The 21,408-nt window shown below is 41.3% G+C and overlaps 1 protein-coding gene across 2 annotated transcripts in view; it reads left to right on the forward strand.

The window, feature by feature from the left end:
- Positions 1–348: 348 nt before the first annotated feature.
- IGF1R (insulin like growth factor 1 receptor) overlaps positions 349–21,408 on the forward strand; it is a 195,435-nt gene continuing 174,375 nt past the window's right edge. Inside the window, exon 1 of one of the 2 annotated variants that reach the window (XM_005436633.3) lies at positions 349–948. In XM_005436633.3, coding sequence (XP_005436690.1) covers positions 855–948 — 94 coding nt within the window. In that variant the 5' untranslated portion in view covers positions 349–854. The remainder of the gene's footprint in view (positions 949–21,408) is intronic. The other variant, XM_005436632.3, reaches the window with a different exon arrangement.

Below are 21,408 nucleotides of genomic sequence, written 5' to 3' on the forward strand. Positions count from 1 at the left end.
TTTTTTTTTTTTTTTGAGAAGGAGCCTGTGGCAGCGGCGCCGAGGAGAGGAAGAGGAGGAGTAGGGGGGGAGCTTTTTTAATTCATTTTCGTTCCAAATTCTGCATTTCGAGCCTCTGCAGCCAGCCGGACTTGTGGCGTTGTTGTTGTTGTGGGTGGTGGTTTTGCGTGGGGTGTTCCCCCCCCTCTCCCCTCCTCGCCGAGCGGGGAGAGGAGCCGCGGGGATCCCGCCAGGGCAGCCCCGTCCCCGCGCGGGGGGGACGAAAAAGCTGTTGTTGTTTTGTAATAAGATTGTCTGGGTCGCCCCCCCCCCCCCCCCGCCCTTTTTCCCCCGCAGCCCTCCCAGTTTTTGTGTCTGTGTGTGCTCGCTGCCTCTGTGTGCGGTGTTTGAAAATGGAGGTTGAAGATGCAGACTGCCAGCCCCGATGTGCCTCATGTTTGCGACTCCTGTACACGATGTACCACTGCAGCCAGCGCTGAGGGGAGACGGCGGCGCCCCCCGCCCCGGAGCCCGCCCCGCCGCCCCGGAGACAGCGTCGCCCCGGGGCTTTCATGCCTTGTTGTTGTTGCCGTTAATACATCTTGAGTATCTGTGTATTTTTGGTGTGGTTGCTCCGGAAGATCAACACCCAGGGACCTCAAAAACCCTCCGGTTTACCAGTCCGAAGGGTCTTGTTTTTTTCATTTCTTCAGGCAACGTGGATTTATTTATCCTGCCCCGCTTCTCGTCCGCCTTTTGCCTCCTTCGTTATTTTTAGAGGAGGGGGAGAGAAAAGAAAGCGAACAATTTCGGACTTTTTTTTTTTTTTTCCTTGTTTTCGGAAAAGGGGATTTTGTCCAATTAAAAAAAGAGGAATGAAGTCTGGCGCTGGAGGAGGGTCCCTCGCCGTCTTCTGGGGGTTCCTGCTCGTCTTCGCCGCACTTTGTCTGTGGCCAACAAATGGGGAAAGTGAGTACGGTGCGTGTCGGCGGGGGGGGCGGCGAGGGGCCCCCGGGGGTGCCCGGTGTGAGGGGCTGCCTGCGAGGGCGTCGGCTGCCTCTGTGCGTGCGTGTGTGAGGGGGGGTCCCTGCCTGAATAGGTGTGAGGAGGGGCTGCCGTAGGGGGGTGTGTGTGTGAGGGGCTCCTGGCGTTGTGCGTGAGGGGCGGCGGGGGGCTGCGGCGGGGTGTGCGGGGGGGGCCGTGAGGGGCCGTTTCCCGCCGCGGTGAGCGGGTTCGCCCCTGCCCGCGGGGATGTGTGTGTTTTCCTCCTGTTACGCGTCTGCTCCTCCGGCACGTTGAACAACCCGGGGCTGCACGTCTCCTTCCTCCCTCCCATCCCTTCCTTCCCCCGGGGGTGCCCGGCTGGTTTTACACGCGGGGTCGGCGGAGCCGCAGCCCCCGAGCCGGAGGAGGGGGTCGTGATGCCCATCCCACCCCTCCTTTGTGTTTCCCCCCACCTGACCCGCGTTACTACTCCTGACCCCCTCCGGAGCCCGGTGCAGTGTTTAGACCTCTGCAGCCAGGGCTGCGAGCTGCGTAGTAAACACTTGCAGGCAGGGAAGAGCCGTGCTTGCTTTCCCCGCATGGAAAGAGCTTGATCTTTGGCAGTGTTTAGAGGCTGTATGCAATAACCTGCCATAGCGAGTGAAGAATTCCTGGAAATAAGCGCCTTGCCTTTTATTGCCGCTTTACTCCCGAGGAAGGGTTTCACTCGCTGTGCTCGGGGTGCAAAATTAAGGTGGCATCCCGCAATCTAAAGGTCACAGTCTGCTCTTGGTTTGGTGTTTGGTTATTTTTTTTTTTATTATTTAAATTAGCGTCTAGGTTGATACTTCACGTTTGCGCATAAACGCCTGACGGCCGGATGGGCTGTATTCTTAAAGGTGATTTTCTTACTGTTTTTTTTTTTCTTCCAAGCAGCTGTGTTGCGTTTAGCATTAAGGTTTGTGCAGTTGACTTGGCAGCGTGCGAGCTGCTTCCTCCGTGTGTGCGAGTGCTGCACCGAGAAAAACGTGGTTCATTGTGCGTGACCGCGCTGCCAGCAGCCGGGTCCCCAGCGCACCGAGATGTCTGGATCCCTCCCTCGTTTATCGTCTGCGGATCGCCCTGTCTGTCTGTCTTGCTTGGGAGTTGCAAAAGCCCCGGCTTTGTTTTTGTGCGTTTCAAACCTGTGATTATATTGCAGTGCCCGCCCCCTTCGGGCGCAGGGGAAATAAAGGGGGCAGGGATGGATGGCTGGCGCTGCAATTGATTAGACTGCAATCATCACCATATTAATCCCGGTGCTGATGGGTTTTCTTCTGGTATGTCGGGCTCACGCTGGATTGAGGTTCTCTTGCATGGAATTAGCCATCCCTTGTTTTCTGGAGTATCTCTGTAGACAGGGAGATGGTGAATGTGTCTTGGAGCCCAACCATTTTAAAAACTGCTCCTTCTCCTTCGGTGTCTGCAGAAACGGGCATGTTCCTTTACTGCATCTTGATGCTTCAGTTTCTTCCGCTGTGTGTTTTTCAGCGTGCTCCATGAGCCGTTGTTGTGTGCCTCTCGCTTTCAAAAAGATATGCCGTTGTCGGAGGGAAGGAACGGAGAGATCAATTTTCTCCATTTTAAATGTAAAGGGAAGGAATTCAGGAGCCTGGAGAGGCTTCTCTAAAAGTAGTAGTTTCAGGTTGAAAAGAAAGGCAAGTTCTTTGGGTGCACTGACAGTGAGACTAACTACAAACAAACAAAAAAAGAGGCGAGCAAGAAGGCATAGATGGAGTCTGTAATGCATGTTGAGTAATATTGTGTTTCATTAGCCAGCGAATGCCAATTAACTCCTTGCAAATTAAGGCCCAGCTCTGGCTGTTGCGTTGTAGTGGCAGGGCCAGCTAGAGCTGGAGAGCTGCAGACTTACTTCCACGAGTTGAACTTTTTGGCTAGAGCTGTTGTCAAGAGGGAAGATTAATTTGTTAAGTTTAAAAACAAAACCCCAGTACCCTTCTTTGGGGAAGGGCTTACAAAGGATGGAGTAGTGTGGAGAAACAGGGGAGGAGGAGGGAGGAGATCTGGTGTATCCTTAAACTACTAGGATACACACTTAGAATTTTTTCTTTTTCTTGTCTTACCTGGTACAGAACACCTTCAAATAAAAATGCTTGCCCAGCTCTGTCAATAAAACAATGCAGGAACAGTATCTTAGGATTTTAGGTTCCAGTCCTCTGAAGTGTTTGCAGTTGCCAATTAGCTAAAATGACCCGATTAAAAACCTCCCAAATGAAATATCTTCTGAAGAAGATGATCTAGGCATTTAAATGTGGGAAGATAGGCTGAAAAACTTGTCTTAGCTGAATACTGCCTCTAATCGATCGTCTTTGTAGTTTACAGTTTAATAGCCTTTGTTTTCACGAGTTATTGCTGAAAGAATTTTGCTGTTAGGGGGAAAAATGATCTCCAGAGCAGATGTTTTGCATCTCTTCATATTCTTCTCTCTCCCCACAATAGTGGAAGGAAGATTAATCTTAATTTTTATTTGTTTTTCATATATACTGTGTCATAGCTAAAAGGCACTTCCATTTTCGGTCAAACAAGCAAGGCATTCCTAAATAGGAATACAAAGGAGTTACAACTGGAGGGGAGAGACCCATCCCTTTAATGCTAAATCATATAAAATCTGTTCGTGCTCTGTGACAGAAACCTCTTTAAAATACAGGTAGCTTCCGTGGAAAGCTTCTGATTAAAAAAAAAAAAAAAAAAAAAAGCCTTTTAAATTTCTGAGATTTCCCTGAGATTTTGTTAGAACACCACGAAAATAAAAAAAGACCCTTCATTAAGATAAAGTGTATGCTGGTGTAACAGTGCATTTGATGTGTAGAACTACAGCTGTTGGAGGCTATTTCATCATAGGGGTGGGTTAAAGATGAAGCATAAACGTGATGTTTTCTTCCTTTTCTACTTTGAACGTGGTGGGGTTCCGATTTTCACCCTCATGTACATTTAGAAAGGGAATGGGTTAAACATTCAGTATAAAAATTATGTTTTTATGTCTGATAATACTCGAGACTGATAGATATCTTGATGGATCTGTTCATGTTAGCTCCAAGCTTTTGTTTGTCTATCCAGGCTATATTTTATGTTTCTGATGTTAATAAACAGTAGCTCGTGCTGTATGTTTAATCTCTCTCCCAGGTTGCTTAGTAAAAACCCTTATGACCTCCTGAGTGCCAGTGTTAAGCACACCTAGCTTTAACATCAGCGTTTTCATATACGCCTAGTGGTTAGTGAATGTTGTTAAATGAGAGTTGGATAATTCCTTCTCTAATTGAGGTTGTGAATAGAAAATGCCAGAGCGTTTAAGGAATTGGTGTCAGTCTGGCTCACCAGAAAGAGGAGAGGAGGAAAGTGTTCAGGGGAGTGATGGGGATTGGGGTCCATGGGAAGGAGCGGTGAGCCAGGCAGTACTTTGAGTTTTTTGATTGTGTTAGATTGTACTTTCAAAGTGTTCCCATACCAGAATTGGAGCAAAGGCTTGCATGACTCAGAAACTGAAAGGGTTAGGAAATGGTAGTGACTTAGCTAATAACAGGCAAAATGTGTTGAGAACATGAGAAAGCAGAGGAATGGGTGTGGAAAGATGATGTGTGTTAGAAGCTTCAGTGCTGAACCAACATTTGAGAGAGAGAAATATTCTGTGTGTAAAGTGAAGGACATTTACCTTGGTTCTTAAGTAGGTTGTGAGAAGTGGGGTGAGGAAGGGGCTGCAGAGAGCGAGAAGACAGATAAATTAGTTTAAATTCAGTACAACAGAAGGCATGATTTATTTGATTCAATAAGGAAATCGCTCAGATTTGATAAACTATTTTGTTAATTTTTATGTCAGTTTTTCCCTGACCAGTTGTTCCTTCAGCCTGATTCTAGAGTATAGCTAAAGCGCAACTGCCGTAATGCTGAAGTAGTTGTCATCTTGAAATACATGTTCAAAATCTAGTGTTGAGCAGTTACCATACGGTGATTTTTGAATCTGTCTTCGTTGGTGAATAATTAATTTATATCAATATATGTTACCTTGGGAAAAGTTGTTTCAAACGCTGTTTAATTTTCTGCTAAACTGACATTTACTAAGAAGATACTGGAAGAAAATGTCTTCAGTGAGAATTTATTTTTTTTTAAAGCATCTAACATTTAGAATTAAAATACATTTTAGAGCTGAATCTCTTAGCTTTAAAGGACAATTTCAATTCATGTTTAACTGAAGCTTTTTTTTCTCTTCTCAAATAATTTTTTTTTCCTTTTTACTTTGTGGTAGATTTTACCAGTGATCACTGGAACTATTAAGTCGGTGAGACCAGAAGAGGCAGTTTTGCTAAATGATTAATTATATTGTGTGTATATTCAATCTGCGTGAATTGTGAGCTACCACAGACTTCATTGTAGAGAAGTTTGTTTATGGTCCTGGACTTTGAGAGAGAGGAAATAATGTATGCAGGAAACCTGTTTTTCTCACACTGGAAGTTAACTTTGTGATCCCACACAGAAAACAACTTATCTACCTCATCATCTGTAAGTAATGGCCCTGAAGATCAGAACTTACAAAATGTACTGAATTAAATTAATAATTTAAATAAGGAGTATTTATCTAGATTACCTGTAGTTAAATTATTACAGTTGGTGAGCATTATTTTGTTTTCTTGAAAAGGTGATGACTGACAAGCAATGACGACTTTCTGAATGTTGATTTCTGGAATGAAATACATTCTTATTTGGGTTTTAGTCTAAAGCTTTCACATTTGGCTTTGTGATGTTATCAAGTATCAGCTGTATTTTATTTATATGTGTGAGTGTGCACATAGGAATGGGTAATCTGCAGTTTATTATTAAACTATTGTGTATGCTAAATTTTTAAAAAAGCTGCAGTTTGAGTAATTGTCTCAAGAGTCTCATAATTAAAGTTGTTGCAGATTTGTAGTTTCAGTTTATTTCAGATCTTTTTGACAAAGTTGAGCATTTAAGGTTCCTGGGCTTAGGTGGTAATGGAACATGCTGCTTTTAAGAGTTTTGTGTTTGGGAATGCAATTATGTGTTTGAAAGGTAGAAATACTGTTTTAGTATTTTGATATATTTGACATGTATAATTTTTCTATCACTGTAAATTGTATAGACAGCTTCTTTGTGTAGGTTAGTTGGATTAGTTTTTATGATTTATGAAAGCCACTTTAAAAAGAATAGTTTCAAAAATTTTTTTATTGTACAAAAGCAGAACTCAACAAACAGTAGTTGATGAAGACATGTTTGTGGTTGTTAGCCAGCCTGTCTTGTGTGTGGTTTCTTTGTGTTGTTTTTTTTTTCCCTCTTAGCCAAGCCATGACAGGTACAGTCTGGACTGATTTCTGTTGTAATATATTTGTCTTTTTTTTGTGTCCTGAACCGTCTGAGACAAACTTCGAGGACCAGCAAATGATGAGCAGCACACAGTGTTCATTCGTATAGTTCTGTGCTTGCAAACAGAGCTGGACCAAGTCCTCAGGCTCAAAAATAGGCTCTAGTTCTTTTAGGCAGGACTACTTGTTTTTGCTAAATAAGTTTGATAATAGTTTGGCATATTCATTAATTAAGGAGATGCATTCTGGCAAAACCAGTGTTAGCATGGTGGTGTATTCTGAAGGTTTAGCTTGCATTTATTACTGAAAATTTTTCTTTTTAACCTTTGCAAATGCTAAATATGAACAGTTCCCTTAGGGATATCTTTCAAGACACCAATTAACTTCTTCAGTGTTGATATCCTCAAGAAGTTGCTGTTGTGGCACAAGATTATTTAAAATGTGCTGAAAAACAAAATTGTTGTTTATTTACAGATTGATTTGCATATGACTTGTAAGCTTTAATGTAATAAAATTTTGTTTATTAATTTTGGAATATCCAGATGTGTGCATTTCCTACCACAATGTTCCTTTTGTGGTAAACTTGGTGGTATGAGCAGAAATAAGCACTTTGTATGTTTGAGTGCCTCCCCAGATAGTTCTTCAAGGACGCTTGTCATCTTTGACCTACCTGGGGAGAAGGAACCTCACACCCCACTGAAGTGCAAAGTTTGTTTCTCTAGAGGAACAAATCCACTAGTAAATACTTTGGTAAAACAGCACATGTATGCTTTTGTAGCAACACAAAGTCATTTTAATAATAACTGGGAGCAGTAATTCACGTGAAGATTGACACTGAAGAGAAGTGCTAACCAAGTTGTGCTTCAAGAACTTCATGCTATGCAGTTGACTTAAAAAGAAGTGTGCGCTATACAAATAAGAAACTTTTTAAGCAGGAAATGGTTGAACGGCACATGTATGTGCTTTATTGTAATAGTTTAAAATACATGTCTGTCCTGCTTTTGTGACTACTTCGTTTGTGAAAATGTGTGTTTGGGCAAGTCCAGTGACCTAATGAGTTTGTTTGCTGTGTGTTGCCAGTGAGGCACATGCTACTGAAATAGCTCTGTGACCAGTCCGAACGAATGTTATCTGCAAACCTCTTATTGGTGCCATTACATGCTGTAAAGATAGTTCTGTTTACCTGGAAGCGTGAGCATCACCTCTGATCAAAACACTTTCTCTTAACAGGTGGGCTGTTTTGGAGTTTTTTGCTGCACATCCTTTCTCTCTGTGGAGGGGAGCAGTGTCTAAATGTGACAACATCAGGGACGTGCAGAGAGCATTGGATTTCTTAATGATGGAGGCAAACTTCACATGTGTGTGGTTTTTTTTCCTCCTGTTGAATGGGTTGGCGGGTCACTTTTACTGATGGTTTCCAGAAACTTTCTAGTTTTTTTCCTTCAATATGAACAGTTCACAAATTAGTACACTACTCATTTAAGTCAGCTACTTATACAATACAGTTCAAATAGCAGAGGATTTGATTGGAGGCAGGAAAGAAGAATTTTTTGAAGTTCAGAATGCATGAAATGAATACATGCTGAAGTAGTCAAAGATCCCTTGTACTTTATCAGAGAGCAGTCTGCTTGAATGAAAGGTACTGTACCTGCTGTTAAGTTTATAAACTTGGTTTATACAGATTACTTTTTAAATTATTCATGATGCTACATTACAAGTATATCTGACAGGTTTAAAATAAATGGCTTGATGGTAAGAGGGAGCATGCATAAATTAGAGCTGGGATAATGTGCTCTTTGAAGTACCTCTTCCATTTGTTACTACTGGAATACAGTAGGTAGCTGCAGCTGAATGTGTGATTCTCAAGTATGGAGTACATCATTATCTTCAAACTGTGTTATAGTGGCAGTTCTTAGATAAGATGGATGAGATGAAGTAGCAGGGCGGACTGAGGTGTTCACTCTGTATTTAGTTATATACACATTTCTGCTGAAACCTGGAGAGTATTGATGGGATGAAACTTCCCTAAGCACAGCAGTTGAAAGGGTCTGCTAGTAACTGTGTATTAGCAAGGTTAGGATGGCATCACATAGTTAGTTTTGTGTTTTTTTTGTTAGGGTGCTGTGGGTTTGTAAGAAGTGTTTCAGCAAGGTGGTAGGAGATTTTCCCTTATATTTACTGGGACACTATCTGGTTTGCTTATGGATCATGGTACTCTGCTTGAGAAGTCTTCCTGATATATATGCAGAGGGAAACTTCGCAAGAGCTAAAGTGTTGTGTTTGGAAAAGGTTATTGGTGGGGAACGAGAATTCCAGATCTCCTGGATGCAAAAGCAGCTTCCCCAACCATAAATTGACATGGTGCTGGTTTTCCTGATCTTGTAGACAGGCAGCTTGTTATATTTGAGAAGCAAGCTCCCGAAGTAGTTTATAATGTAGAAAAGACCCTAAAATGGTGTGTGGTAGAGCAGCCCTCAAAAATAATCAGAAGTTTTTCTGAAAGTGGAAGGTCATCTTATGAAGATGGATAGTTCAAATCTTGAGTCTTAACCAAGTGGATACAGCATTCTGGAGAAAGGTCTGGTGACAGCTGCTCCTGGAAACCATCTGTAACCAAACTTTTAAAAGGGAATTGGCTTGTGCTGTGGAAGGGCTTTACCCCTGGATCGATCTCACTAGGGTGGTTTCCTCATTATTTACATGGGCTTCAGTTTAGAGTTGCCTCCACATTTTGTCCTTCTACACATGGTACGTGTTGCTTCCCTGCCGCTCCTGTCACATTCCTTTGGGTCCATCTGTAGTAGTACGAACCTTGAAGGGCTTAAAAGCACGTTGCAGACCTCTTGTGTGCGGAGTGACACTGCGTTGTAGGAACAAGCATGTATTTGCACTGCTCAGCTGATCTGAAGTAACATCTGGCTGTGGTGTTCTTGTTGAAGTTGCAGTGGAAGTACCTTGTTTGTCCCGTCCCCTGTGCTCTTCCCAGGTGCAGAAATTAGTTTTATTGCCATGTTTTTGTTGCTTTCTCCTGGGGCCTTTGATGTTTAGTTACATTGTTACTGTTGCCTTCTCTAGTCAAATTTCATGTATCCCACTGGGGATGTGATTTGTTCTCCAAGATACTGATGGGGTTAAATAACGTGGAAGGTTCTTGTTTTCAGGTGGCTTTACCTTTCTTTTAGCTGAGAACCAGCGTTAAGAGAGACACCTTAACATGATGATGTCGAAAACTGTGTTAAGAGTTCACGGACCCATTGGGGTGGAGTGGGGAGCCTACCGGAATTGCGATGGTTTCTGGTCCCACAATGGGATTTTTAGCTACTGCTTCTCTCTGGTGGTTCTGTGTCCGCAGCAGGTGGAAGCAGCTTGTGGTTCTGTATTGATTGCAGTTAACATTTTTCCAGTTTGTTGTGGCTGAAGTGTGTTTTTTTGGATGTTTTGTTGTTGTTTTGTTGTTGTTTTGTTTGGTTTTTGTTGGTTTTTTTTCAGATGGATGTACATTTTATTGGCCCATTGCCAGTGTCATGCCTCCTGGAAAGGCTGGAGAGAGTGAACACCCAGCTGTGTAAAGATGCTGTTACTGTGTGTACTTTGCTCCTCTTTCTCAGACCTGAGAAGTACTGAGACTGGGGGAAGGAAAGTTGCAAACCAATAGGATGTCTGACCATTTTTGTGGAGGAGGATGCCGGAAGGGTCTGTTAGTCCTGTTGCTCCTGCACCTTGAATTTGTTTTATTAAGTTACATTGATATTCCCGTGCAGTTCTTCCAGTGGCTACACCCATGATGGGGGCTGAGTCTATGCAGTTGTCACTGTACAAAAGCCCAAAAAGGGGACGTAAGGAAAGCACATTTGTTCTTGCAAACTTGAGACTTGGCTTGGTTTGAGACTCTGATTTGAGCCTGCCTGGATGCTGTCTAGGAGTGACTGAAGGTTTTGATTGTTCGATTTCTTGTGTGTGTGCTTTAAAATGTTAGTATTTTTGTCACGTTCGAGTAAGGTGATTATGTGGGTAAATACTTTCATTGATACTGTGTCTCAACAATAGGCATGCAATATGTATTTAATACTTAAATCAGATCATGAGAGTCCTTCTTAAAATTTGAGCTTGTATATGCTTTGATGGGCTGTGGTTCTAAAATGTGGCTAGCGTTACCAGTGAATGAACCAGGGTCGTTTCAAGTTGGTTTTGTTGTTATCCTACAGAAATCAGGCACAGAGAGAGAAAAATGCATTCGAGTGTGTGTGTATGCGGTGGTGGTTCTGGACTTCAGCAGAAACACATGTGAAATGGACATCTGTTTTTACATGGTTTGTGTTTTGTGTATCTCTTTTGGTAGTTCATTGTTTAAATAAACATGTTGCATTAGCAGTAAGGCTTCAGTGCCAAATGCCTGCTGATGAGATGTGTTAGGGTTTTGTTGTTCCCAAGCCATACTGAGAAACAACAGCTTTACAATTCAATACATTTGAGGAAGATTACAAAAAGAATTTGGGGTGGATCGCAATCAGCACTTCAAAAGCAATAGCTTTGGAGTAACTCCACTATAACACAGCACAGCCCATGGAAAAACACTGTCATCTTAACAGATGCAGTGTTATTTTGGAGATTCCACTGTATAAATACATGGACTGTGGTTAAATTGTGATGGCAACAGATGCAATCTCAGTTCTCTATTCTTTCATCTCTTTAATATTTAAAAATACCCCACAAAGTAAAAGAAAAAAAACAACATCAAGGCTGAAAATACACCTCCTGTAAATTGTTGGGGCTGTATGTTTTCGGCCTTGTTTCATTTCAGATACGTCAGTACAGATTAGATTTGGGCAGAATAAATGCTCATCTCTGCGAGGGAGTCTCTGCAAGTGCTGCTACTGGCGGCTTACTGTACAATTTGCATATGAATGGAATTATTCAGCTGTACTTTTCTTGTCAGTGAGATTGAAGTCAGAGTTGGTTAACCTGGCAAAAAGATATTTCCAGTATTTTTCATGAAAGAAACTGATAGTGTGAAGACAGGAATTACACATTCCACTAGCTAAGCCAGCATTGTCTGAGGATTTTCTTGGTGTTTTTGTAGTTGAGATCAGTGACTTTATTTTTACATTTGTCCACAATACCTTGCAGTGTTAGAGAGCAAGAGAATTGGAATGTGGGAATCAGATGTTGTATCATAATGCCACACAGTTGTGTTCGCATTTGTTTTTCTTTCCAGATTGGGTTTTGTTTGAATACTGATTTGACAAGTATAAATTGAGATCAAAGGTCACCCCCATTTTTTTATTTTTTATTTTTAATGAACAGCAAGTAAAGCAGAGCAAGATGCTGCTATCACTGTATTCACCTGTATCCATCCCCTAGCTGGGTAGAAAAGCCTGAAGTTAAATATTACAACTGGATTTTAAAAAAGACCGGATAATTTTTGTGAGCAACAGCATTAGTAGTCATGCATGCTAAAATAGGGAGTGATCACGTCTCTTGTTGCAGAAGCTGACAGTATACAAGGGTTGGGAAGAAACTGTATTCCTCCTCCGGGTGTTTGTATGCTCCTCCCCACTGGTAAAATACAGAGAAATGCTATCCTTGAGGGTTGGTTTTGGTTTTCTAGAACACTGATGTGACTTCAGATGCTCATGTGACTTTGTCATCCAGGTGAAGGCACTTTCACTGGGAGGCTGTGCATTGTCAGGTGTTAGAAGAAGTTAGCAGAAGTATAGGGGTGGAGGTGTTGGAATCAGCTGGCTGATGAGGAGACAGTATATTACACTAAAAATAAACCCTGGATCTTCACAGGTGACTGTTGAAGAATACCTGGTGTCACATGTAGCTAGAAAAGAACAAAACTTGGTGTTGGTTGAGCGTGGTTTGGCCACCCTATGAGGACGTACGTGCTGGGATGTTCTCTGTTTGTTCTGTAGGACTGCTCTTCATTCTTCAGGAGCAACTGGCCACAGAAGTATGCAGCTACTCAGTGTCTTGCTTGTTGCATGGGTGGCCTGGGCCTTGTTTACTGCAGTATCAAAATACTGTTCTGTCCTCAGGGTGACTGTCACTGTCCATAGTGTCTCATGCCTCGAGTTAGTCTTCAACACCCTCGCAGCTTCCCTCAGACCTGATGAGATGATGTGAATCCTGTTTAACAGGGGGAAGTGGGTGAGGAACAAGTGAAGAGCAGAGGGGCTGAGGACATAATTGTCATGTCCACTGATTTTTGCAGGGGAGGGAGGAATGTTCCGTTTAAGACCTCTACATACCTTCATTGGGTGTGTCCCCTTCTGTTCTCCCTCTTGATCAATACTCAGCCTTTTGATGGTATCACATGCTCGCTTTGTGGTTCCTTGATGATTTAGTTGAAGAAGACCATGACTGCAGGGCTGGTTTTGGTGTCGAGCCTGGTGCCTAGGAAGTGACGAATATAGTTTTAGGCTGTGGGTTGGTGGGATGCAGCATGTGATCACAACTGCTGAGATGGTCCGAGAGTTCATTTTCCTCTCAGCTGACGCGAGTTACGGCGGCTCTGGTGGAAGGGTTCGATAAGAGCCTGAGGGGATGGCATCATGTGGTTGAGAACGGGTTAAAGCAGAAACAAAACAAATGGTGTAGTGCAGTTCTCCAGCGAGCAGTACTCTGCGTTTCTGTGTCTGTAGCGTGAGAGCTGGGTTTTGGTGGCTTAGCCCTTCATCGTGGGCTCTGGGACTGGAAGGGGAAATGCTTCCTCTGAGTTGGGGAGTGTTTGGGGGACAGGTGAAAGTCTCTGCAGTGCAGTGTTGCAGTCCACCCTCGCTGCCCAGGGGCAGCTGCTGGCAAAGGCAGGGGCCGATTATTGAAATGGCTGTGAATCTAAATGTGAGGATCAGTGTGTCACCATCCAGCCGTCTTCTCGAAGCAGCTGAATCCTTTTTATTGGAATATGGGGAGTTGGTTTAGCAAAGGTATGCTTTGGTGGGAGATGTAGACTTGAGTGCTTGATGAATCTAATAGTTTTACATAACTAAAACCAATTCTGATGCTTCCACTGGGCACTGCAACTCTGTGTAGCTTTGTAACAGTGGTGGAAATGTGAATTTTGGTCCAATTTGTCCTTCAGAGCTTGTTTTCTCTTTAGTGTGAAGGCCTTAGAGCACTACTAGCATATTACAATTTTTTTCTTTTATTGAGATTGAGTGATTTTCATAGTGACTTAAAACAGCAAGCTGGGAGAGCTTGCTTTAAGTACACAGTTTTTAGTCTAGCTAAAAATATGCAAAATGAGATTTTGGATTTTTTTTTTTAATTGGCTGACAGCTGTTAGAACACCTTGATTCACAAATACAACCTTTTTGGAAAATACAAGCTTTTTTGCTAATGAGTAGTGTTTGCCCTTTTCTACACATTCATGTAAATAATTAGATGCCTTGGATACATTTACTTGGATCCTTAATTTTTCACATTTATTTTCTGGTAGATTACTTCTCATTTGGGTTACTTTTTTGTTTGGATGAAAAATGGAGTTTTAATTGAAATGCAGATCATCTGTATTTTGAGACAATTTAAAACTTAAAATATGATGGATGGACAGGCATGATCTAAAAAAAACCCCAAACATCAGCAGAAAAAAATAGTTTGTTGTTGTTTCTCAGAAGTTCAGAGCTAATAGATCTTGCTCAGAGTGTTTCTCAAGTTTCTATGCAGGAGTCGCTTTTAATTTGGGATTAAGTGCTTGTTGAACTGAACCATTTGAGTAAACTGAAATGAGGCACTTGCAGAAGTAGCTGTTGAATGTAAAAGCTATCTTAGCATTTCAACAAAGGGTGGCTCCAAGAGAGCACTGAACAGTAAATTCACCAGTCCAAACGTTCTTTGTGTAAATTACATGCTTACTATTTTTATTTAAATTACGGTAGGCATTTGCCCTAATATATGCTGTTATAATTTCATGTTAGATTTGTAATTAAGTTTATTTTTAGAAGAATGCATTAAATGGTTTATATAAAATGATTTTCTATTTTTATAAATGAAATAATTGTTTTTTATTGACTTTTAATTTCATGCAATTTCTTTTTTTGCTTGGAGGTTATGTAAGCAGAAAGATATTAATGATAAAGAATAGGAGATTAATTGTCATTAGCTAGGGACACTGGTAGGCAGAGTTAACTTACTTAGACATGTTCAAACTGAGTGATGGATGTTACAGAATGTGGTACAATGAGTTTATATAATAAATTTTATTAATTGATTATTCTTCCTGGTTAAGCTAAGAAAGCCAAATTGTAACTGCATTTGGAATCTGACAAGGAGATAAGAAAGATGGTCATAATGTGGCGATATCTCAAGATGCCTGAATATGTTACAATCGTGGCATATCTGATGGACAAGTGAGTGTTAATTGCGTGCAAGCCAGATTAGCTATTTTTAATTTGGCCTCGCTATCATGTCTCTTCGCAGATGATTTTGAAGGCTAAGGGAAGTTGAATGATGAGTCATTATTGAGTTAGTAAAATCACAATTGATCTCCATTTCCTGTTGATTCCAAAATTACTGAAGTGTGAAAGCCGAGAGTGACTGATGACTTCTTGGAGGGGAGTTTGAGGGTGGAATGTGGAAGTGACTCTATCTGAAGTAATTCAATGCTGCCCTGGGTGTTAGTACAAAAATGTCTATAGTGAGAACAGGTGTGTGTCTGAGATGGGAGGCTTTGAAGTGTGATGGTCTGGCTAGCTCATTTGCCTAGGAGTAATGATAGTCTGGGCACTAAAATATGCTTTTCAGCAAGGTAAGGGGGGGAAGAGGCTTCTTAAGTGGCTACTGATAGAAGCGTAATCTTAAACTTTTCATTAGTCTCCTCAGTACTGGAGATCTCTTCTGGTTGACCTGTGTTTCTGTGACTTGGTTCAGAAGATTCTATTCTGAAATCCCTTTGCTCCCAGGTACTTGTGAAAGTCTCCTGCGCTTTGCAGCGTGACTGCAGAATGCATGTCAGACTGCACAGTGACAGAGAATGGGATGTAGGGACATCAGTGTCGCGGGAGCGAGAAAACCTTGCATTTCTCCGTTATTATTTATAATTATCTTTTGATGATTCCTTGATCTTGTCATTCTGCAGCTTTGTTCTTATTATGGGTTGTATGGGGTTAATGCTCTTTCAGAGATACTAATTGCAAACTGGTAATGTGCAAGTGAGATTTAAAATCTTATTTTTTTATTTCCTCCTTCCTAGAACTTACTGTTAGCAAAAAAAAAGAATATTATTCTTTTTTTCTTGTTAGGGACTGTTAACTCACATTACTAGACTCTGCCCACACTGCATATGTGAGAATAAATTCTGCTGAAAGAGTATTTGTTGGAAGAAGTTAAAGGGAGGATATATACTGTTCTGGGTTACATTTGAAAGCAAGCTACAAAGAAGTCTTGAAGTATCACTTCAGGATGAGAAAACTGAGTTTAGTTCCTTGGAGGAATAAGAGGAGGTGGGAGGTAAGACTGTCCCTTCTCCTCTGTTTATTGCATCCCTCACAAAATTTTGATACTTCAAGAATTTTTCTGAAGTGGTGTTTTGGAAGGCAAAATAACAGTCTGTGTTCTGTCTTACGACTATTTGGAAGGTCTTTGAACCATTGGAACTTGCCATGGATGTACAGTCTGATACACTGTATGAAAACGAAATGAAGAACTAGGAGAAGGAGAAATATACTTTTCCCTTGGAAAGTGTATAGAAGGTTTTTCCAATGTTGCCATATTTAGGATTGTAGAAAGCTGAGAAGGGGGGGGAAGAGATAGTTAATCTTGCTGTCTGGGAGCAGTTTGGTTTTCAAATTTATAAACAAAACAGGAAAAAAAATTTCCAGACTTCTTGACAAGCCAGGTGTGTGGTTTTCACATTCAGAAAAACACATTCACGTTGGTTTGGCGTTTGCAAGGTGACAACTAAAGAAATAAATCGCTCTGAGAGGGTGTAAAGAACTTTCCTCTAGGAAAAAGTTGGGCAAACATGGAGCACTGAGTTGAGTGGTTGAAATTTGGTGAAGTGTGGAAAGACACCAGTTTTCAGAGAAGTATGATGTTTCTTCAGGGCGTTGTGAATTCAGAAGTGAGAGTTGCTGCACTTAAAAGACATGTCTGTCTTGAGGTTATAGTAGCGGCAGGAGAGCTTTGTCGGGAGTGATCATGGCAGTTCTCAAAGCTGTTTCTTGTAGAGAATCTTCAAATACTTAAAGCCACACCTTGATACCTTATACCTTGTCTTACAGGGTCTGTGTTGATACGTCCCAGTACAAAAGTGCTTTGTTAAACCAGTTAAATGCGTAATATTTTTATAATACTTGTGTTTTGGAAAAATCAATACGGCCAGTTTCTCTTTGAAATGACAAGAAGCCTGTTGTGCTGACGAAGTAGAATGCATTAGGAAGTGGTGCTTTGTATCCTCTCAAGAGTAATGTGCTCTTGTTTTTTCTTAATCAGCAGGATGTACTCCTGTATGTCAGATGTCTTAGTTGTTTTCGTGATCTCTATCAGAGAAGAGCAAGGGGAAAAAAAGTGTCAGAGAAACAGAATAGGTTTAAATGCTTTATAGCAGCGGAAAGCCCGCAGTCTTGTATTTCTTTTAGTAAAACTGGTAATCACCACCTTAGTGTTGGACACATTGTGTTTTTGTTGTTGTTTTAAACAATAAACAAAAGAACAAGTTGCCCTTCAGAAGAACATAATGCGTAGCCTGCTGAAATACTCTGGAGCATAAGGGATATAATTAACCCTTTTCACTTGAGCTTGGTTATGCTTCAGAAAGTAATGCAAGATGTGTAAAATAACTGAAATTGCTTATTTACCAGTTCACTGAAGTAAGGATTTTTCAGGTTGTCTAAAAATCAAACCCTCTTCTTCCTCTCTCTGTTGCCTTCCCTTCCTTCTCTGTTTCCTGATCTGCAGTTCCCAGTTTTGTAGTAGTCTAGTGCTGATTGCGGTGGGTTTTTTTTTTTTTTTTTGGTTTTTTTTTGTTTTGTTTTTTAAAAACCTTAAAAGCAGCCATTGAAGAGAGAAGTTTATTTCCTGTCGCTCTTGCTCAAGGCTATAGAGAACAGATCTTGGAAGTTTAGGCACTTGTTCAGGCCTTTCAGAGGAATTTTTTAAAGATGCTTTGCCTTTGATGGAATGAGGGAAGGGCAACGACTTGAAAGGACTGACAGCGAAGCCAGGGCTTGGCTTATTGCATGAACAAAACGTCTTGCTGTGATCCTGAAGTGTGTTGTTTTACTGACCAGGTGTTCAAGTAGGACAGATAGGTTCTGAACTGTTGAGAGAGTTTTGGTACAGTTCAGTGAAAATCGGCTGAAAGGAGACAGAACCTGATACACTTCCAACGTTTTTTCCCCATCTTGACTCTCCTTGAAGAATGTGAATTAGTGTGAGAAAGTGTCTGTAGCTCCCACGGGGTCAAATAGAGGTTGAGATAAAAATACATATCTCTGTGTGTATTGTAATATTGATCGTCATGTGGTGCGTAATTCCTTGGCAGCAGGATTACAAAGTCTGATGTTTTACATTTCATTTGCAAGTTTTGGTGCGGTCTTGCTGCTGGCTCTATGCTCAGACCTACTTTTTGTTCTTTGATGGATATCTTGTTCATTACTTCCTTTTGACTGGCCTTTTCTTTCAGTCAAAATGTCATCCTTTGGACTGGTTAGTGTGACTGGAGCTCACTTGATCTGTTAGTTCACTACTCTAGTTTTATTTTGACGTTGTAATAAGTTAACAGCTTTCGCAAAGATCCATTCCTTGTCTCTCACCTCACCCAGCATGGTTGTTTCCATATTCTCACACACAAAAAATTACTTCCCAGTCTCTCACTGAATTGCTTGTTTTATCTTTTCCATTATAAACTTCTTTCAGTAGAGTCTGTTCCATGTGTTGCATTTTGAAGAGGAACACTGACTGGTGTGTTACTTCAGATGACCTCTTTTTTTTCCCCTTTTTTCGCCTTTTCCCTTTTCCTGCACAAGTCTTAGTTGTGTTTTTTTGGTGTTTTTTTTTTTATTATTATTAATTCGGTATGGAATATCAAAATATGACCTGGGTTGGGAGTTAGATCATTCAGACCTTGGCAAGCGTAACTTCAGGGACTCCACTTTGGCACTTAAAAGTTCCATTGTGATTGATCTGTGCTATCTTTTTTTTTCGTTTTTGGTTTAACTCGACTTTGGGTATCTGAATTGAGATTAAAGCATGGCTCTTCAGCGTGGTTTACAGAATACTGTCTTCCTGTGTCCTCTACAGCTTGGAAATACATTGGTATGCTGACTTCGTAATTTGCGGCTTTGTCTCAACTGAGGTGGCTAATAGGTATGGGCTTTTGCAAAGATGCTGTGTGAAACCAGGGCAGCTGGCACACTAGTATGTGTGACTGTCAGCCCTGATGCAGTGGTGCAAAAAATCACTTTTACGTGTCGCAGCTGTTGGCTCTGTCAGGGTGAGCTGGTGTCTTGGTCAAGTAGAGAGGAAAAAGAGTGTGAGAAGGAAGGGCAGGTAGATCTCTTCTGTCAGTCTGAGTACGGGAAGGGGAGATGATGTGGGGGCAAGTCTGCATTTGTTGTTCACAGAGTTCACCAGAGATGACTGTGGCTGTGGTGCCACCCGACACAGTCCTGCCTGTCACCGGGAGACCCCCTTTTTTGTGTGTCTGCCTTTTCCAAATCAGAATAGAAAATTTTCCCTTCAAGGTGGTGTGTGACCTTTCATGGCCCTGGGGCCAGTTCAGGAGTTCAGGACTTTCTCTGCGTCGTGAATTGCTGGTTAACTGGAGGAAATAGGGAGACTAAGTCCTGGTTTCTGAATCTGAAGTTGAAGGAAGCTGGCATGTGGTAAAGCAAAGCACAGTCCGCTCAGATGTGTTTTCTTAACATGGAACCAACTAGCCTTGGACAAATACCGTGGTTTTCTTTCACAACAACAGCGAGAGGCTAGTGGAGCTGTCAGACACGTGAGGACAGGCCAGGGGCTGTCCATCAGCCCTGCTCTCCCCATGATTTTTTGCCTTCAAGCTGGCAGTTGGAAAGAAGGGTTTTTGGTGTTGTCTTGTTCAGTTCATATTTACCTAAGCTCTTTTTTCTTCTGTTCATTTATGTTTTTCTTTTTCGGATCAGACTTAGTTGAAAGCTTTGCAATATAGCTGTGTGTAAGCGCATATGTGGCACTGTTACCCAATGTAGTTATGCCATCGAACACCCACCCCGTAGGTGCAGTTTATGTTGGCAGGAGCTGTTTGGCTGGTGTGGCTTAATGTTGTTGGGACAGAACAACTTTTTTTTTTTTTCTCCCCATTTCTCTTTTTTTAAAAATTTTTTTTCATTTTTTTTATTGTGGTGGCTGTAGTGGCACATCCTTTGCAGTGAAGATTAGATTCTTTTAGCTTACAGGATTGGCAGCTGATTTTACTATACATTGGCAGGGGAGGATGCGGGATGCTATAATTAGTTCCGGGATTTTGGAGCTTGGTGAAACCTGGTGTCCAAAGGAAGCTGTCTTGCCAACACTTCGTTGAATATAAAGTAGTCTGGATCCAGAGAGAGATTTACTTTGACACAATCCTGTAGCCTAATTCTGAAGTCTTGAGAGCAGCTTCTACCCATACGATAGTTCCCTTCTTGTGAAGGGATTTGCAGAATTACCTCTGCTGATGGTCCCTTCGTTTGAGAGGTGGTAGTTATTGAACATCAGGTAATACTTATTGTCTATCTTGCACAGTACAACGTGGCTGTATAATTACTCATGATAAAAGTGTTTCAGAAATCAGTGAAACAAAAGAACATGTCATTTAGATTTATAAATTTAAGAGGGTATTACAGGGTTCATGTGGTTTCTTTTCATTCCCTTTTCTTGTCTAGCTCCTTATTTGTTGCAGTGGATGAAGTTGATTATTTAAGGTTATGTTTTAAGTTCTCTAAGGAAGGCTTTCTTATCATAGGTTAATTATAGAAATACTGTAATAATTTAAATAAAAGTAGAACACACTTGTTAACAAAGACGCATTGCTGAAGAAACACACTTGCTCAGCAGGCTGTGGTTCCAGGTGTTCTAGTGTTAAACCAGCTTTGGCAGCAGTAGCCCACTTCACAAGTTTCCAGGAGGGACATTTTTCTTTTAATTCGGTCAGCCAGGTCATGTTGGTTGGTAAGTTCTATTTCAGTTCTGAAAAATTGAGTCTGGAGAGATTGTCCGTGTTGTGTCCTGTCTGTTCCCCCCCCACATCCCCATCCCCCCCTTCCCGATGAAAACTGACTTTTGTGAGGAGGACATCTTTTAAGATCATGATCTTTGCAATAATTGTGCTTTTCAAGAATCAGTTCAGGTTAAACCTAGTAACGCATGTTTAGATCCACTTTTTCCTAGTTAATGCAACAAGTTAAGTTTAAAGGTGACCTTAAGGTTGTTTTTCCAAGCTAAGATCTTGTTTTGTATATTTCTCTTTGTAAATATCCACTGTAAAAAGAAACTGAAACCTGCTTTAAAAAATGTCCTGCATTCCCTTCTTCTGATCAGATTTCTAATTTTGTGTTGTTCTCAATAAATGTATAGCTGTAGAATTCGACAAATATGTTAGTACTAAGTAAGTATACTACTAATCTTTTGGTTTAGCAGAAGTACCAAGTGAACAAAGAATCTATTTTTAGTGAAAAATTGGCATCATTTAATAGTTACTAAATCCCAATAAACTTAAAAACTGCCAACCAGTGTGCGCACCCCACCCACCCCCCCATAAATGCAAAGTAAAATAGTTAACTTTGGTGTCAAATGATTATGCTTATTTATTTAAAAAACTGTAACTTAATTATTGAGTTGTTTTGGTTAGAGCTAGTCCACTGTTATGCTCTTTCACTTGGTTGTTTTTCTCTCCTTGAAGTTATCAGTCTTTTCTTTCTGGCTCAAATATCTTCAGATTTCTTATGTTGTCATCTTGATGACCAGAAAAAATAGTGAAATAATACCAGGGAGTTAGGAAAATTCAGCTTAGGTACATGTTCTCCAGCTGCACCTTCAGCTAGGACTGGTTTGTATATGCAAGTAAGAAGGTAAAAATGATGATGAAGACTGAGATCTCCATCCC

Source organism: Falco cherrug, chromosome 7 (assembly GCF_023634085.1).
Source record: "Falco cherrug isolate bFalChe1 chromosome 7, bFalChe1.pri, whole genome shotgun sequence".
Lineage (NCBI taxonomy): Eukaryota > Metazoa > Chordata > Aves > Falconiformes > Falconidae > Falco > Falco cherrug.